Raw genomic sequence first — 16,217 nt, forward strand, 5'->3', positions numbered from 1 at the left:
TTGCATCATGACAATGCACCAGCTCACACAGCATTGTCTGTGATGGAGTTTTTAGTCAGTAAACAAACAACTGTATTGAAATACCCTTCCTACTCACATAATCTGGCCCCCAATGACTTTTTACTTTACCCAAAGATAAAGTAAATGTTGAGAAGGAGACATTTTGATGACATCCAGGACATGCAGGGTAGTATGTGGGTATAATGATAGCTTTGATGGCTATTTCAGAAAAAAAGTTCCAAAATTGCTTTGAAGGTTGGACTAGGTACTGGCATTAGTACATAGATTCCCAAGGACAGTACTTTGAAGGTGACTATATTGATACATAGCAAAGAGGTACATAGCACTTTTTCTAGAATAAGTTCAAGAACTTAATTGTCAGACCTCACAAAACTATAGGAAAGGAGATCAAACATTAAGGAAAAGAAAAAGAAATTATTATGGGCGGCGCCTGTGGCTCAGTGAGTAGTGTGCTGGCCCCATATACTGAGGGTAGTGGGTTCAAATGCGGCCCCAGCCAAACTGCAACAACAACAAAAAAATAGCCGGGCATTGTGGCTAGTGCCTGTAGCCCCAGCTACTCGGGAGGCTGAGGCAAGAGAATCACCTAAGCCCAAGAGCTGAAAAAGAAAAGAAAAAGAAATTATGTCATTTTCTATGATCTATTAAAATATATAATTTTAATCATAGTCATGACATATCTCTTTTTGCCCATGTGATGATGGATGTATGATGTGTGCGTGTGTGTGTGTTTGTGTGTTAGAAAATAGAGGAAAGAAATACATTAGCAGTGGAACACTGTGCCTAGTTAAAGCACTACAATATCTGGATTCTCTATGAACTGTGTGAAGGTCGGTGAGGTATCCACAGGAGATCTGAAAAGTTAAGGGTGTAAAAGGTGAGAAAGTGTTAACCATTCGAACCTGTTGCTATTCTAGGGTTCTTTAATGGTGCCCATCAGGAAAAGATAACAGAACCTACTTTGCTACCTCACAACATTGCATAAACTCATCAAGAAAGCTAATGAACAACAGGTATTTTGAAAGCTGTGGAGGGTGATTTAATCATAAGGTTCTATAGTTATTTATTAACTATTATGATCAGTAAGAATCTGTATAGAAAAGGACAAGACATTAAGAATGATTTGATAACTTTGGATTTTGGAAATAACTTTTGTCTTCAGTGAGTTTGCTGATCTACAGAAATCTTTTCTTCATAATTTTCTCATTTTTTCCCTCTGAATCAATATTTATCACGTGAGTTCAGATTCCGGACAACTTGACAAATGTGTAAGAATGTAAAATTTATAGTTTTTAATATCAACCTCATTCCTTTCTTTCTTTCTTTCTTTTTTTTTTTCAGTTTTTGGCCCGGGCTGAATTTGTACCAGTATATGGGGCCGGTGCCCTACTCCTTTGAGCCACAGGCACTGCCCTTGACCTCATTCCTTTCTAAAGAGAGGAAAGAGCATTCTCCATGTTTGCTAAATCATAGAAAGAGCTGAAAACAAAAGATGGAATTTTGAGTTTGAGAAAAATACTCCAGTAACTTAACTCTAACTCAAACCCATGTTCATCAAAACTTTGATCTCATTGGTGGGAATTCAATGTTCATGGTGGTTTTCAGGAATAAGGAATGATTAACAGAGAATGTGATGAATCACCTCTGCAGCTACAACATTCCTAAAATAAAGTGGAGAAAAGGCCCTGATGACATCAGATAGCTGGCAATTTTGGTGCTACCTGAATCTTCTTTCAGCTACTCTCTCCTCAAAAACATCAGTCTCAAACTTTGTGTTCATCATTTCAGAAGGTTCTATGTGTCAGTGATGAGCATTTTTCCGGTAAGAAGGAAACCAACTCCTGTCATATTTCCTCATAGCAGAGATTCCCTAGAGAGGCACTCATCTTTAGGTTCCTCTGTTCCACCCTAGCATCACTTCCACTCCTGGGAATACATGTTTTCTCCATTTGGACTAGAGTTGGGGTCACTAGAGCATGTTACAGTTATCAATTCCACTGTAAGGCATTAAACTTTTCTACCATCCCTAACATGGTAGCTTTTCTACTATCATTAGCATGGTTCGGACACATTTCATATGGCCTGAGAGAACACATAAAAGATAAAAAATTAGTTTTCACATGTTAATATTTATAAGAGGCTTGGAAAGATCAAGAAAAGAAGTCAATGATGATTGAAACCTATCAATAATTGTGGTAAGTTTTAAGCAGCTAATGAATTCATTTATTCTAGGCACTGTGATTTAGAATACAATTACAAATTGAACAAGAGAATATATACATTCATATTTTAATTTGACTTTATAGTGTTTTGGGGGAGGTATTTCAGGCTGAGTAAACTTTAATCTATTTATGAAATATACATTCATGAGATGTTGGCATTTCTTGGAATTGTAGAAATTATCTAGCATAATCATATTATTGATTGAATCATATATAATGATATAAAATGAAAGACTAATTATCATTAACTATAAAACTTATCACATATACTTGGTATTGTTCTAGGCATCACACACACACACATCGCCCATGTGAATTACCATTAGAATGATTGTACAATGTAAGCATTATTACCTCTATTTTACTTATTAGAAAACTGGGGCTTAGAAATAAGTGACTTTCTAAAGGCAACAAGGCTAGTAATTGGTGGGTCAAAATTTGGACTCAGATCTACCTTTCTTTAAAGCCAGGTTCATTCCCATTATACTGTGTAGTTGCAAAGACAGGAATAGAAACAGATTTCATGACTCCCTGTCCCATTCACTTTCCATTAAGCTATGATGGACTTTGTAACAATAATGCAACTTGAACTTGCTCTTTGAGCTCACTAATTTTCCTGTACCATTGGAAAGTACCAAAGGTACTAAAATGATGCAGACCTTGAAATCAATGATTATATTTTTATAAAAAATAAATTATTGGGCAGCGCCTATGGCTCAAAGGAGTAGGGCACCAGCCCCATAAGCCAGAGGTGGTGGGTTCAAACCCAGCCCCGGCCAAAATCTGCAAAAAAAAAAAAAACAAACAAATAATAATAATAATAAAAGAAATTATTTCATGTGGAAAAAAAAAGAAAGGGCATACTCTCACTTTGAGGGGTCTCAGAACATTGACATAATCCTAAAATTGTCCAGCCTTGATCACTTTTCTGAGACAATCATAAAATGGTCACAAAATCCAAAACTTTCTTCCCGTGGATGTGAACACACCAAGAATTACTAGAATCAACTAGTTTGTCTCTGGTTTCAGTTCATCTTTGCATGGTTCTTCAGGTGCTTTCTTAAGCTGATAGAATGAAATAAGCTGGTGGAAAAAATGTGTTGCTTGTAGGATGAAAGAAGAAACTAAGGAGAAGAAACTCTCTCTAGAAAAAGTGGTATGTTCATATATTTATAATTTTTAATAGCTTTTTTCTTCTTGAGAGATTAAAAAATAGGGAAATTAAAAAATTAAACTCATTTAGGGAAAAGTGATTGAGTCAAATTTTTCTTTCTTTTTTTTTTCCTTTTTTAATAAAGATGGGGGTCTTGCTGTGTTACCCAAGCTGATCTCCAATTCCTAGCCTCAGGTGATCCTCCTGCCTCAGGGTCCCAAAGTGCTAGGATCACAGAAATGAGTCATTATACCTGCCTAATTGAGCCATATTTTTCAAACAGTAATTTTGGTAGGATGGGCTATGCAAAGTTAAACTTTGAGTTTCTAATATTTATGATTATAATGTTTGATTAAAAAATATGATTAGACTTTAGTATATGAAATATCTTTCCTATTATGAATATTTTTCCTATTATGAAATATCTTTCGTATTGGGAATTATGGACAAGCTTTGTTTTCACAAATTTTTTGCCTCAGCTAATATTTAAGGTTGAAGAAGCACATGGAGTGGGAAAATGTTGAACTTGTGACTGGTTTGGAGTGCTGGCTCTTGGTCCTTTATATAAACTGCATGCTCTTAGGAAAACTATTGTTCTTTTTCTGAGTTTCTGCTTCCCCATACATTCAATGTTACAATTATGCTAGATTATCTCATAGGGTCATTTGTCTTTAAAGTATATACACATCTGTGAATCTGAATTCAGATACATTAGAACATTTATGGATGGAATCGCAGGAAGCTTAGGTTTCTCCAGATAATGGAAATCATTAAATCTTTACATGATTGGCAAGACAAACAATCTGACTTTTTTTCCTTTCCCCTGAAGAGAGTCCAGTTAGAAACACGTTTGTCTATGAAGTGGTGTGTTTGAGGTTGCTGGGGAATTCATTTCTTATATAGGATCATGGAGCATTAAACTTTGTAAAGGGTTCCTGGACTTGATTGCCTTCTGGGGGAGAGATCATGAAAGTACCTTACTCCTTTAGAAACAGACATTATCTGTTCAGATCTGCCACTTTGACAGGCTGCTAAAGGATGGAAGTGGTGTGATATATTAAGTGCAGCATGACCTTGACTAACTGGTTTCAGTGGGTGTCACCGCATATAAGAGAGCTGCATCTCCAGGAGTTCAGACTCAGAGCACCAGCTGAGCAATGCAAGGAGCAGACCTGTAGCCAACTTACATCATCCTCAACATGAAGATAGACACAGTGCCAGTGATTCTGACCTTGGCTCTTTGCCTCATACAAGGTGAGTAATTTGTGTGTAATCTGAGCCTATTGCCACACATCTCAAAGCCCTGGGGAAGGGACTTTTCTCCTCCTCCCCCACCAAAATTATGTATGTATGTATAATCCTAAAATATCTTGCCAGATACAGAGTTTTGAAGATTTATATATGATACATGTGGCTTTATAATGATGTTATCTTTAGCTGGTTATAAAAAGATCTAACTACTATCCCCAGTAGTTTGAGACAATCTGAGTTTTTTCCATAAGTAATCCTTCCGTTGTTTATTAGTTCTGAAAAGCTAAGAGAGGCTTCTTCATCTTCCTGTCACCAAGTATTTCCCCAAGTATATATGAACAGGCATTTAAAACTTATATGTAAATAATATTTATAATGTAATTTATGTGTATAAATAAAATATTAAATATCCAAATGTAATCATCTGTTCTAATCTTAAAGCAGTCGTGCATTCTAGCTTATTTTACTTTAATGTTTTCAAATCCTAAATGGACTGAAAGTATTTCTCCTAAAGAGTGAGGAGCCTTTGTGGGAACTTGGAGAGAGGTTTTTACTTTTGCTGTTTGACTTTGAAGGGGATACATATTGTTTAAACTCATCTTGCTCTGAAGCATTAACATTTTTAAAGAGTATCTTACATGGACAATGAGATTATATATAAATAATGCTCACTTTCTTAAAATAATTGTGTGGATACAAAAGAGTATGTTAATGAGAGAGTATAATAGTCCGTGCTTTTAATTAATTTTATTCTTACCATATCTTTGATTTTTAATAGCTGTAATAAAGAGGTAGAGTTGTCAGATTTCAGAAAATTAAATTTTATGTGTATGTGTTGATGTAAATTTCATGTTGGTTTGTACTTCTAAATTGCACTATTATTGGTATAAATTTGGTATGTATATATTATGCTAAAATTTTAAAAGGGAACCTGCCATACTTTACTCTGAATGGAGCTTCTGGGAATCAGCTATTTTGATGAGGTCAGAAAGTACATGATTGTTACTTTCCAAAATAGTTGGGACTTGCTGAGTGATTGGATCTTCGTGAATGTCTATACTGATTTCCTGAGTGCATTGCCCTCATTGTATTTGCCCTAGTAAATCTTAATATGCTCAAAAATAATTTGTGGTTTTATAAAATATTGTTATTAAAATAATCGAGACACTATGTAAAGTGAATTTTTTTCTCTATTAAAATTTTCTTATCATTGGTTTCTGCATTTTTGTCCAGATGCTGCCAGTGAGGATAAAGATCAGGTTAGTTCTGCTTTTTCTATTCATTGCAACCATTCCAAGATGGCTAAAGAAAAATTGTTTGTGGCCAACACGTTCTTGTTAATTGTATAAACATAATATACTTACAGTTACTAATAGCTTTTATAAAACATAGAAACTGCTCTTTATGAATCAAGATATGATTCCCTCCCTCCGACCCCACACACACACAGACATTCGCAGTGTTTTAATGATGATGGATGTCTATAAGAGGAAATTTATCACATTAAAGGACTGTTTGAAAACTTCATAAACAAACAAAAAATAAGTCAACCTGTGAACTACTATCATTCTGTTTTGACATCCAAAACAAGCCATGATACATACACCATGTAGGAAGCTGAAAGAAACTTTCTGGTAATCATTATGCCAAAGGGAGCTGCCTATACCTTGAATATAGCCAATGTATATAGTTTATCTGATAAATATTCAATGTCTGTGATGCTGCATTATGTGTCATACCCTATTTGAGATGCTGGGAATGTTCCAAAGTAAATAAAATAGGCAAAAGTCCTGCTCTTCAGAAACTTAGAGTTTCATGGAGAAAAACAGACAAGTTAATAACTAACTTAGCAAAAAATAATATTTAGTGTTAGGAGACAGCTAAAGAAGGAGACAAAATAGGTATTCCTGGGAATGTTACTGGTGTTTATTCTCATTCTCATAGGGGAGTTTTTTCTGGAGAAACTACTAGAAGAACAATCTGATGGTTACAAAGCAGTGAGCCATGAAGATATTTACTTACAGCAGAGTAGGCAGAAACACTTGTGCTCACAGAGGCCCTGATACAGGAGGGTGCTTTACCAACTCTTACAACAATTTTCTTCGAGAAACAAGAGTCATTTTCTATGAAAGTTAAATTGTTCTTTGTATTTGAAAAACAAGGCCAAATTCACAGACACATGCCCTGCATGCATTTTATATATTTACATACATATTATGCATACCATTGAAACACTTAATACAAAAATTTCAAATCTTTTAAATGTTTTGCTAAGTATTGAGTAAAATTTGCTATGTCTGTTAAAGGCTGTGAATTGCCTCTTCTTTACACTGCAACTCTTTGAACCATGTTTAAAATACTTTCTTGCTGTATTTTATTGCAATAATTCTATTAAAAAGAAACTTCTTACTGGCATGTTTTAAATAATTTCATCATGGTCTCTATTATTTCATCTAAATTTGCTGATTAAAAAGAGGTCTAGAAAGTGTAGTAGAAGAAGAAAAGAATAGATATTTTGGAAACTAGAGAGCACGCCCACATGAATGTTTTAGAGTGGAAAAAAGAAGGATACTATGTAAATACCATTGCACAGAAAGCCATCGTTTTCTACAAACAGTGCAAATTTTACATTGACATTTTCATACCATCAACCTCTGTTTCACTGAAAAATGTCTCAAAAATCATAAGTTTACTTTCTTTTTTTATAAAAGGCAAGAAGAATACAAAGACGTCATCATTTACTGGGAAACTTTTCTTTTTTCTTTTTTTTTTTTTTTTTTGGCCAGGGCTGGGTTTGAACCCACCACCTCCAGCATATGGGACCGGCGCCCTACTCCTTGAGCCACAGGCACCACCCACTGGGAAACTTTTCTAATCATGGTCTATGGATACTGTGTCAAAATGAAAACTATTGATGTAGTCTTTCTTATGGTGCCAAAAGTGTTATTTTCCAAGTTTAGTAGGCTGGGTTCTTTCTAGCATCATAAAAACATTTGAAAGTTATAAACATGTTGAAAAGCACTGATGTAATCTGCAAGGATCTTAAACATATGCTGAGAGTTGTCATCACAGAAGGATAATTAAAAAGCCAAAATCAAACTTGTTAGTGGACTAACACCAACAAAGGGCTATGCCAGATCCTGGTGGATTCTGACATGGTATCTAGGGATGGCCAACAGAAGGCGGGGAACTAGACCACAGCCAGTGAGGGAAACAGAAAGAGCTTGGGTCTGGAGGGTTTTATTTTTTCTGAGATATCTGGAAAAAACAAAAACAATGCAAAAACAACAAAACAAAACAAAAACAAGCCAGAAGCTGAAAGTTACACTACAAGTAAACAGTAGATGAAAAGTCATTTCCTATCTCAGGATAACTTTCTAGCTAAGACATGCTGCTATTTTATAACCCTTTTGATGATGCCAATTGTGAGGATATTCCACTTTACCCATAGGAATAGCCAACTCAGGTTTTCAATTTTTATGATCTTTTCCTGTTTCCCAAAAGAATATGTTGAATAATTTCATAACTCAGAAAAATAGCATTGAGTCTCATCTGAGCCAATTAAAACACTGCGAGCAAGTTTCTTAACCTACTCTCTGGGCTTCTGATGCCCACTTGTAAAAAAGTGGGTCTTCTAGAAATTAAATCTTCATTTAATCTGATATTACCATGGGATAATATAGAAAGTGTATATCATAATATATACATTCTATAAGACTAACCTCACAAGGGATATATTTCTATTACAAAGACACCAAGCTCTTTTCTGATCCCATTATAAGGTTTTTAGGACTTTGTTGGAATCAGTTATGTGAGGCAAGGTAAACAGGAAGCTGCAAAGCTATCATGAGGTACCATAGAGTCAAAGATCAGATCTACATCTCAACATACCCAGTGGTTAATCTGCTACCAGAAATTGCTACTGTGCTACTCTGAAAAGATAAGTGGGTGGTAAAAATAATCTTAGAGATATTTCAGCATGTTACCCTTAGCAAAATTATCCAGGGCTGGACTCAGGTATTATTTAGCTATTCATTTTCACCATTAATTATTTCATAAGTTCTATCAACTCCCTACCATGTTTAAGAGGCTGGTTTAAGTACAACATTATCCATTCTGGCAAGTATATTTCTGCCCTATTTGTTGTGGTATCCAGCAAAGTATAGACAGCTCATCACAAGTGATTGGTGACTGATCAAATGATTTTTATAAAAATATAGGAGGCTAGATAGAATCCTGTTACAAATCTTCTGGAAGAGGTTGTGTTTGTCAGAATTAAAGCAAAAGCTTTCTTCTTCATTTAAATTTTCAGATATAAACATCTGGAAACAGTTTTTTTTTTTTTTTAAATCAAAGCAAAACAAAACCAAAAAACTCTTAGATTCAGAAGACTAGATTGAAAGGCCTTGTGAATTTTCTAATCTAAAATAGGGACTATTACAATCAGTACCAGTACTTTACTAGGTAGCTCAAATGCACAAATGGTTTTAAGATCCTAGTAAAGAGTAATATGTATCAGGCCTTCTATAAAATATATTTAATGAGTAAATGAGAAGAAAGTACTTGTACTTAAGAAGATTATTCCACTTTCTTTTTCCTCACCAATTCTATTATTCAAAATGTTTTTCTCTCTCCTCCCTAAATGTGATAAAATAGCTAACAGTATTTAAAAAAAATGCCCACAGTGTATTCTCAAGGATGTCACATAGAATAGTAAAATAGTAGTTACAGAATATGTGCCAAAAGAGAAAAAGAAGGAAAAAAGGCTATAGCAAATTCTGAGAAAATTGCCCAATACTTTCATAGATTTACAAATTTTGAGTCTGACAGTAGGACAAGTGTTGGTGGCATTGGTGGTGATGGTGGTTGGGGTGAGAGTACGGGTACTTTTTAAGAAAAGAATGAAAATTTAAAAATACGAAATAGCTAGGGTTCTCCCAGAAACTGGGAAGGAGTTGGTTGTGGCAGTGAAGGGCCCTGAGCCTTAAGCTTTATTAACTTTAAGATAAGTCAGCTTGTGCTCATAAAACAAAAAGGTATCAAGGGAGCTTAGGTTTTTTCCAAAAAAGAAATTCAGTGTAGAAGTTTGCTTACCCAATCTATAAGACCAAGGATTACTGTTTTATTCCCTCCCCCTTTAACAACTGTTAACATTTCTAGGAACTGGAATATCACAGTACACTTTGTGGAAAATAGGAATAGAGGTGGGTTTTCAATGCTCTCAGACCCTGTCTCAGTCCTTGGCAACCTTCTAATATTCTTCTCACAGCATTCACCATTGGTCTGCTATGTGCTAGGAATCATGTATGGGTCATCTTAATATATTCCATTAGTTATAATAACCACCATCATCACAATAATGATAATAAAGATGGAAGAAGAGAAGGGGTGAATTTACCTTGAGTATCTACTGTGTGACAGGCACTCTTAGGTTTTAGACACTTACATTTAATCTTCATAAAGTATATGAAATGTATATATTTATAGCTCCTACTTTGGATCACATAACTATGCCTTTGGGAGTTAATATTCTAAGACAGCTAGAGTCATAAATGAGAACTCTGAAAAGTAAGCACAGGTCTCATAACTCCAAGTCCCTTGTTCTTTCCTTTTCCCTAATTATTTCACATGAATCCTTATTAGATGAGTTTGCCATCTCTCACAGATAAACCAGAGTCATTATTTTTGTTCATGTTATTTGTATCTATTGACTGAGTGGCATCTGTACAAGGGAGATAGTGACCATTAAATAATATTGCTCAAGGAAGATATTCTTTGAAGAAAGCCTTGTTTTAAGGATGTTTCAATAAACACAACTTCTATATTTTTCTTTTTCCTCAGGAAACATGCAGTGAATTTAGGCCATTGATGAAAAATGGAAAATTATTCTGTCCCCATGATGAAGAACATTTTCAAAGCCCTGATGGACTAATGCTCATCAATAAGTGTGCCACCTGCAAATTCATACTGTGAGTAAAGGTTTTCTTTTTTTTTCAAGGCTTTGAATTACCTGCTATTCTCTAAACTGGTAAATGTAGCCCTTTTCTTTTCTTTCAAATATATTTTTCTAAACCTGAACAGTTAAATAAAAATGCTTAGCAGATCACTCTGACACATTCTATCAGATAAAGATAATTGCCACCCATCTGGAAAGGTTTTAATAATCACTCAAATGGGATTCCAAAAGCATTTCAGAGACCCAGTGTTAATATCTTATGTAGCACTCTGTAATCTTTTAAGCAGGTAGTTTCACTTTGAATGTCATGGTTCTGGAGGGAAAAAAAGGGATTAAAAAAAAAAGTCATATTCCTTGGGCCTGTTAATACCTAGCTCTGTTGTAACATAGGGTTTGAGAAGATCCCCTTGAGAATAATGTCAGACTGTCCTGTGGCAGGTGGCTTGCAAAGAAGTTAAGTAGGATACATCCTGATTCAGTGAGCTGCCAGAGTGTTTAGATATCTAAATCCGGGGTTTATTTTCTGCCACTCTTTGGAAGACTAAGAGTTGTCTTGGGCCACAGATTAAATACAAAAGCACTAATGACAGCAGATGACCTTAAAAAGTGTTCCGCACATACTTTTCATAATATTCAATACCACAGATAATTCAAAAAGTCCTCAAATAATCTGCATGCAGCTGCAAGCTGCAGGTTGCACACCGCTGTAAGGTAAGATAGGTAAAAGGTAGATTGTGGATTCTAAATCCTTGCAGGTAGGAAAGAATTAGCCTTCTATCTACCCAATTCTTCTTAACTTGGGTGTTCTTCTTTCCAATGACACCACAAAGGTGAAAAAAAGGCTTGAATAATTAATGGCAAATCCTCAAACCAGATGATCCTAATTTGTTTATGAAAAGGGGGCTCATCCTCAATTTCCAACCATCTCATGCTAGTACCAAGCCAATATACTAACTTACTCATTTAAGGTAATTACTGTGCATTATAATAGGCTTTTTAAATACCAGGTTGGTGTATGTCAGGGGATTTAATTTGTCGTATTCAATAATTGGGATAATGAAGCTCTGTCATATATACTGCTTTTAGGGAAGAGATTGTAGGAAGATAAAAAAAAGCAGGATAAGATTTAGTGGAAGGCTGAGGCCCCGAGCAGGTTAAATCATTCTTTCTTGTTGTTCTGAGACCTAAATGTAAATCAGCAGGCATATTATGTACTATAAAATTTTCTTCTTGTTCCTTAGTATGTTTTTACTGGAGACTGAAACCATGAATATAATAAACTTCCTGAAAAAAATTAAAGCAAAAATAAAATGGCTTAAGACTCAACAGTTTATCACAACAGGGTCACGCATTCAATTATTATTCTTAATGCCTACATAAATTATGTTGAATTAAACTTGGTTTTTTAACCTAAAAAGAGGTGTTTTTTTGTGCCAAACATAAAAGTTGTCTTTAAATTGTGGAAGGACTGCCTTGTGGAAACAGGTATCAATTTGTTCTGTGGGTCCCCAGAGGTTGGAATCAGAATTAATACAGGCAGGTAAATTTTGGTTCACTGTAAATATGGTCTTTCAAAAATTACATTCAAATAATGGAGCTGATGGCTTCTAGAACTGGCGACCATCTGGCTGTTGGAAGTATTCTAGAGAGGTTGTCTGTTACACTGCTAAAGGTAAAATTTCTTGCTTGTAATAATACCATATTTGAGATATTTTTCAGATGTGAGGTGAGGTTTGTGGTACTTCGCCTGTTTCTGGATACACTACTACTTTTGAAAATTAAGTGTATTATGACAACTGTTATCCCTAAAAGTTGGGAAAACAATGTTAGGCTATGCTTTTCCTCTTTCTCTTCCAGGGAAGAAGAAGCAAAATCCCAGAGATGGGTCAGGGATTTACCAGCAGCCACAGGGGACACTACCCCAGCAAAGGTGAGACTACATAGAGCCAACCTGTTATGTGTGCTTTCAAAATGACATTGACTCTGTTTAAAGGTACCTGTTTATTTCCTAATTACTAGGTCATACCTGTTGTGAAGCCAACTACTTAGAAGGGAGGGAACATGGCTTACTTCAGGGGTGGGCTAAAACATCTGGTACATCTTGTCCAAAGGCCCAGCCCTGACCCAGCTCTCAGAAAACATTCTGAGCACTGTTTTCTGAGTGATGATAAGAGGTGGAGTGAGCCTGGGTGATGCTTACCCTTCCTGGCCATTTCTCATTCTTCCTGTTCTGTCCTAGCAGCAAGGAAAGCCTTCTGGGGTCTGCACAATTAAGTTCAAATTTCAGAATTCTTATTTATTGTCTATGTAACTTTGAAATTCACATATTTCTGAGTCTCGATTTCTTTATCTGTGAAGTGGGTTGTACACCAAATGAGAAACTGTAAAAAGCCAGCCTTGGTGTTTAACATGTTTTAGCAGGTGTTTGACTTGTTCTAGTTCCTTTTCGTTTTCCTTTTTGCTTCTTGCTGCCTATCTCTTCCATTATTGGAGGCTTTCCTAATTCAACTAGAGGACTTATTTATACCTAATAATTGGAATCAAGCTAATAATTGGAATCAAGCTAATAATTTGTTTGAGAAAAATGTTCTGAGGTTAAAAAAACAATAAAACATTAAGAAGTAAAAGAAAAAGAAGATACAGCACACATTTAACCCATTTGAGTAGCCATTCTGTTCTTATTTTATTTGTACAAAATTTTTACTTATACAAAAATATAAAAATAAAAATAAAAAAATAAAGATCATAGACTCAGATTGGTAAAATATCTGGTCTGTAATATCTCACAATCAGGTTAGTGACAAAGCTGGGACCGTCATCACCCATTCTGAAAACTACTCACACTACTCCGGATCTTCTATGCAGCATATCTAATTTCTTTTTTTCTCTTCCTCATCTGCTGGTTCCAACACATAATTAAAATAATCAGTCAGAGTAGGCACACCCTAATTACTTATAACTTCCACAGTCTAACCAAACTACTATCCTTCTTGGCCATGTTACTCAGGAATGTCTGAGAACCTCAGCCTCCGCAGTGAAGACAAGTGACTGAATTCTTTGCCTGGAATCAACCAGTCTCACTTTTGATATAATAATGCAATCACTGCTCAACTGATTAGTGATTTCAAATCCTTTACTTATAAAGGGATTTGAAAAGGGAACTACTTTGATTCTCTATTCAATCTATGGAATTCAGAAAGGTTTAGTTGCAACTTTTAAATCTGTCTTTATTTATCACATTCAGAGAGAGGCTCACTCTGGAAGATCCACTTTCCCTTTTCTCCTCTGTCTCCTTCAAAAAAAAACAAAAAACCATGTATCAATGATGTTTAAAAATAAAAAACACAAGGAAATGACATACCAAAAAAAAAAAAAATACAGGCACAAACGGACATGCACCATTCTTAATAAACATTATTTTTATTATTTTTTATTTTTTATTTTTGAGACAGAGTCTCACTTTGTCATCCTGGGTAGAGTGCCATGATGTCTTAGCTCACAGCAACCTCCAACTCTTGTGCTCAATCAAGCCATTCTTTTGATTCAGCCCCCCAAGTACCTGGGAGGACGGGCACCCACCACAATGCCTGGCTAGTTTTAGAGACCGGGTCTCGCTCTGTCTCAGACTGGTGTCGAACTCCTGAGCTCAGGAGATCCGCCCGTCTTGGCCTCCCAGAGTGCTAGGATTTCAGGCCTGAGCCATCACACCCTGCCTCAAACTTGTTATTTTAAACTGTTCTTGGTTAGATATTTCCATACATATTCAAAATTTATTGAATTACAATTAAATAAATGTTTTAAGAAATAAAATTACAGAACATTAAGACATCATACCTTTTTAGTTATATTTTATCCTGAAGTATAATTTTTACCTCTAGATGAAATGCTTACAATTATGTAGTTTATTGTCTAGACTACTTATGTATAAATTAATGTAGTTAATATTTAGTTGTATGTCTTTCAAGTAATTCTATCTAAATTTTTACTTGTCTGTTTAAATGGTTCATGCAATTATACTATGTTTTTGTTGTTGTTTCTTCACTATAAAAAAGAAAAATTACCCACTTTTTCTTCTTAGGTTCCTCCCATCAAAAATCAACCATGCTACTCAGTCTGAGAATAAGGTGTTCAAGAATTGTCCTCCTACAGACATTCTCAATCTCTCTCTTTCCATCAATTTCTTCCTCATTAGTATATCATCTTTTCACCTCTCAACTCTAGTATTCACTTCCTCAACAAATCTTGTTGCTACTCCCTCCAAAATATAACTCCAACTGGACTGTTCTCTATTTCCATATCTATTATCCAGTTTAGTCATCCATAATTTCTGATCTCTAATATCTTTGGTCCATCTGGAGACATTTACTTTTTAATGAGTTAATTCATTTAATGTTTGCCATAATTAAGGTTGCCAATTCTATAGGATATTAAGTTCATATGAGCATATGTGTGTTTCTGAGTTTTCTGTTCTTGTCAAATTGGTTCATTGCTTTAATAATAAGTATAACAAGTTCCCTTTCTTAGTTCATATTATTAAAAGTCGACTTACGTATGCATAGATATTTAGTATCCATCTACATACTACAAATAAAAAGTTACTCAGTTTATAAAAATATCCAGCTTGAATTTGGAAACCCAATGTGATTAGGTATACAAAGAATTTAAAAATTAGTTTCGGTAAAATTGACTTTTTTTAGCTTTCTTTTTTTTCTTTTGTTTTTTATGTGTTTTTTTTAAATCATAACTTTGAACATTGATATATTTATAGGGTTCAGGAGACTGCTTCAATATACAATGTGAAATGCTTACATTAAACTAAGTAACGCATCCATCACAATTATACTCATTTCTTAATAGTTTTGAGATGTACTATTGCATCATGCACATTAGGTGAGGTCCCCCCGAATACCCTCCTTCCTCCCATATCCCCTCTCCCCTTTTATAGCAATATCTTGACCAACCTGAAGCACAAAGTGTAACTTATAATTAATTGATACAATTTCTGTATGCTTTATGTAATTTATAAAATATTCTTCATAGAGAGATTCTTATAATATTTAATGCCTAGAAAATGTATGATTTTATTACTATTTTGAATGTATTTGTTTTTAATAGTATTAAGGTTTAAGGTTGGTATTGAATCAGACAAATTTATGATGTTTTCTGTTAATTTTGGTAATTTATTAATTCTATTTTTTTTGTCAATTATGTAACCAACATACAATAGGAGTTTCATCATTTACCTTTCAATTTTACTACTCTTTTATTTCTTTTTCTTTCCTTATCTAAAGGGCAAAAATCCAGACTTCAGTAGTGATAATGAAAACATAAACCTTCCCCCTTTTCCTCTGTATTAAAGGGAATACATATGAATACATACAAAGTGTCTCCAATAAATATGTTTACTTTAGGAGTTTTTATCCAAAAAGTTTAGTTAGTTTGGAAAATCCTTTCTATTCTTACTCTACTGAATTTGTGTTGATTATCATCAACTGCCTTCTCTGCAACTGTTAAAATAATTTAATTTTTTTCCTTTTTTAAGTCAATCAATATAATATATTTCTGTATATATTTCCTAATGTTAAACTATTATTGTTTTCAATAAGTTTCATAA

General features: G+C 34.6%; 1 protein-coding gene across 2 annotated transcripts in view; it reads left to right on the top strand.

The window, feature by feature from the left end:
* Nucleotides 1–4,530: 4,530 nt before the first annotated feature.
* SPINK5 (serine peptidase inhibitor Kazal type 5) overlaps nucleotides 4,531–16,217 on the top strand; it is a 74,381-nt gene continuing 62,694 nt past the window's right edge. For both annotated transcript variants that reach the window (XM_053567202.1, XM_053567201.1), the window contains exons 1-4: nucleotides 4,531–4,650; nucleotides 5,881–5,906; nucleotides 10,489–10,616; nucleotides 12,461–12,533. In XM_053567202.1, the coding sequence (XP_053423177.1) occupies nucleotides 4,596–4,650; nucleotides 5,881–5,906; nucleotides 10,489–10,616; nucleotides 12,461–12,533 (282 nt within the window). In that variant the 5' untranslated portion in view covers nucleotides 4,531–4,595. The remainder of the gene's footprint in view (nucleotides 4,651–5,880; nucleotides 5,907–10,488; nucleotides 10,617–12,460; nucleotides 12,534–16,217) is intronic.

The sequence above is a fragment of the Nycticebus coucang genome, chromosome 17, assembly GCF_027406575.1.
Source record: "Nycticebus coucang isolate mNycCou1 chromosome 17, mNycCou1.pri, whole genome shotgun sequence".
NCBI lineage: Eukaryota > Metazoa > Chordata > Mammalia > Primates > Lorisidae > Nycticebus > Nycticebus coucang.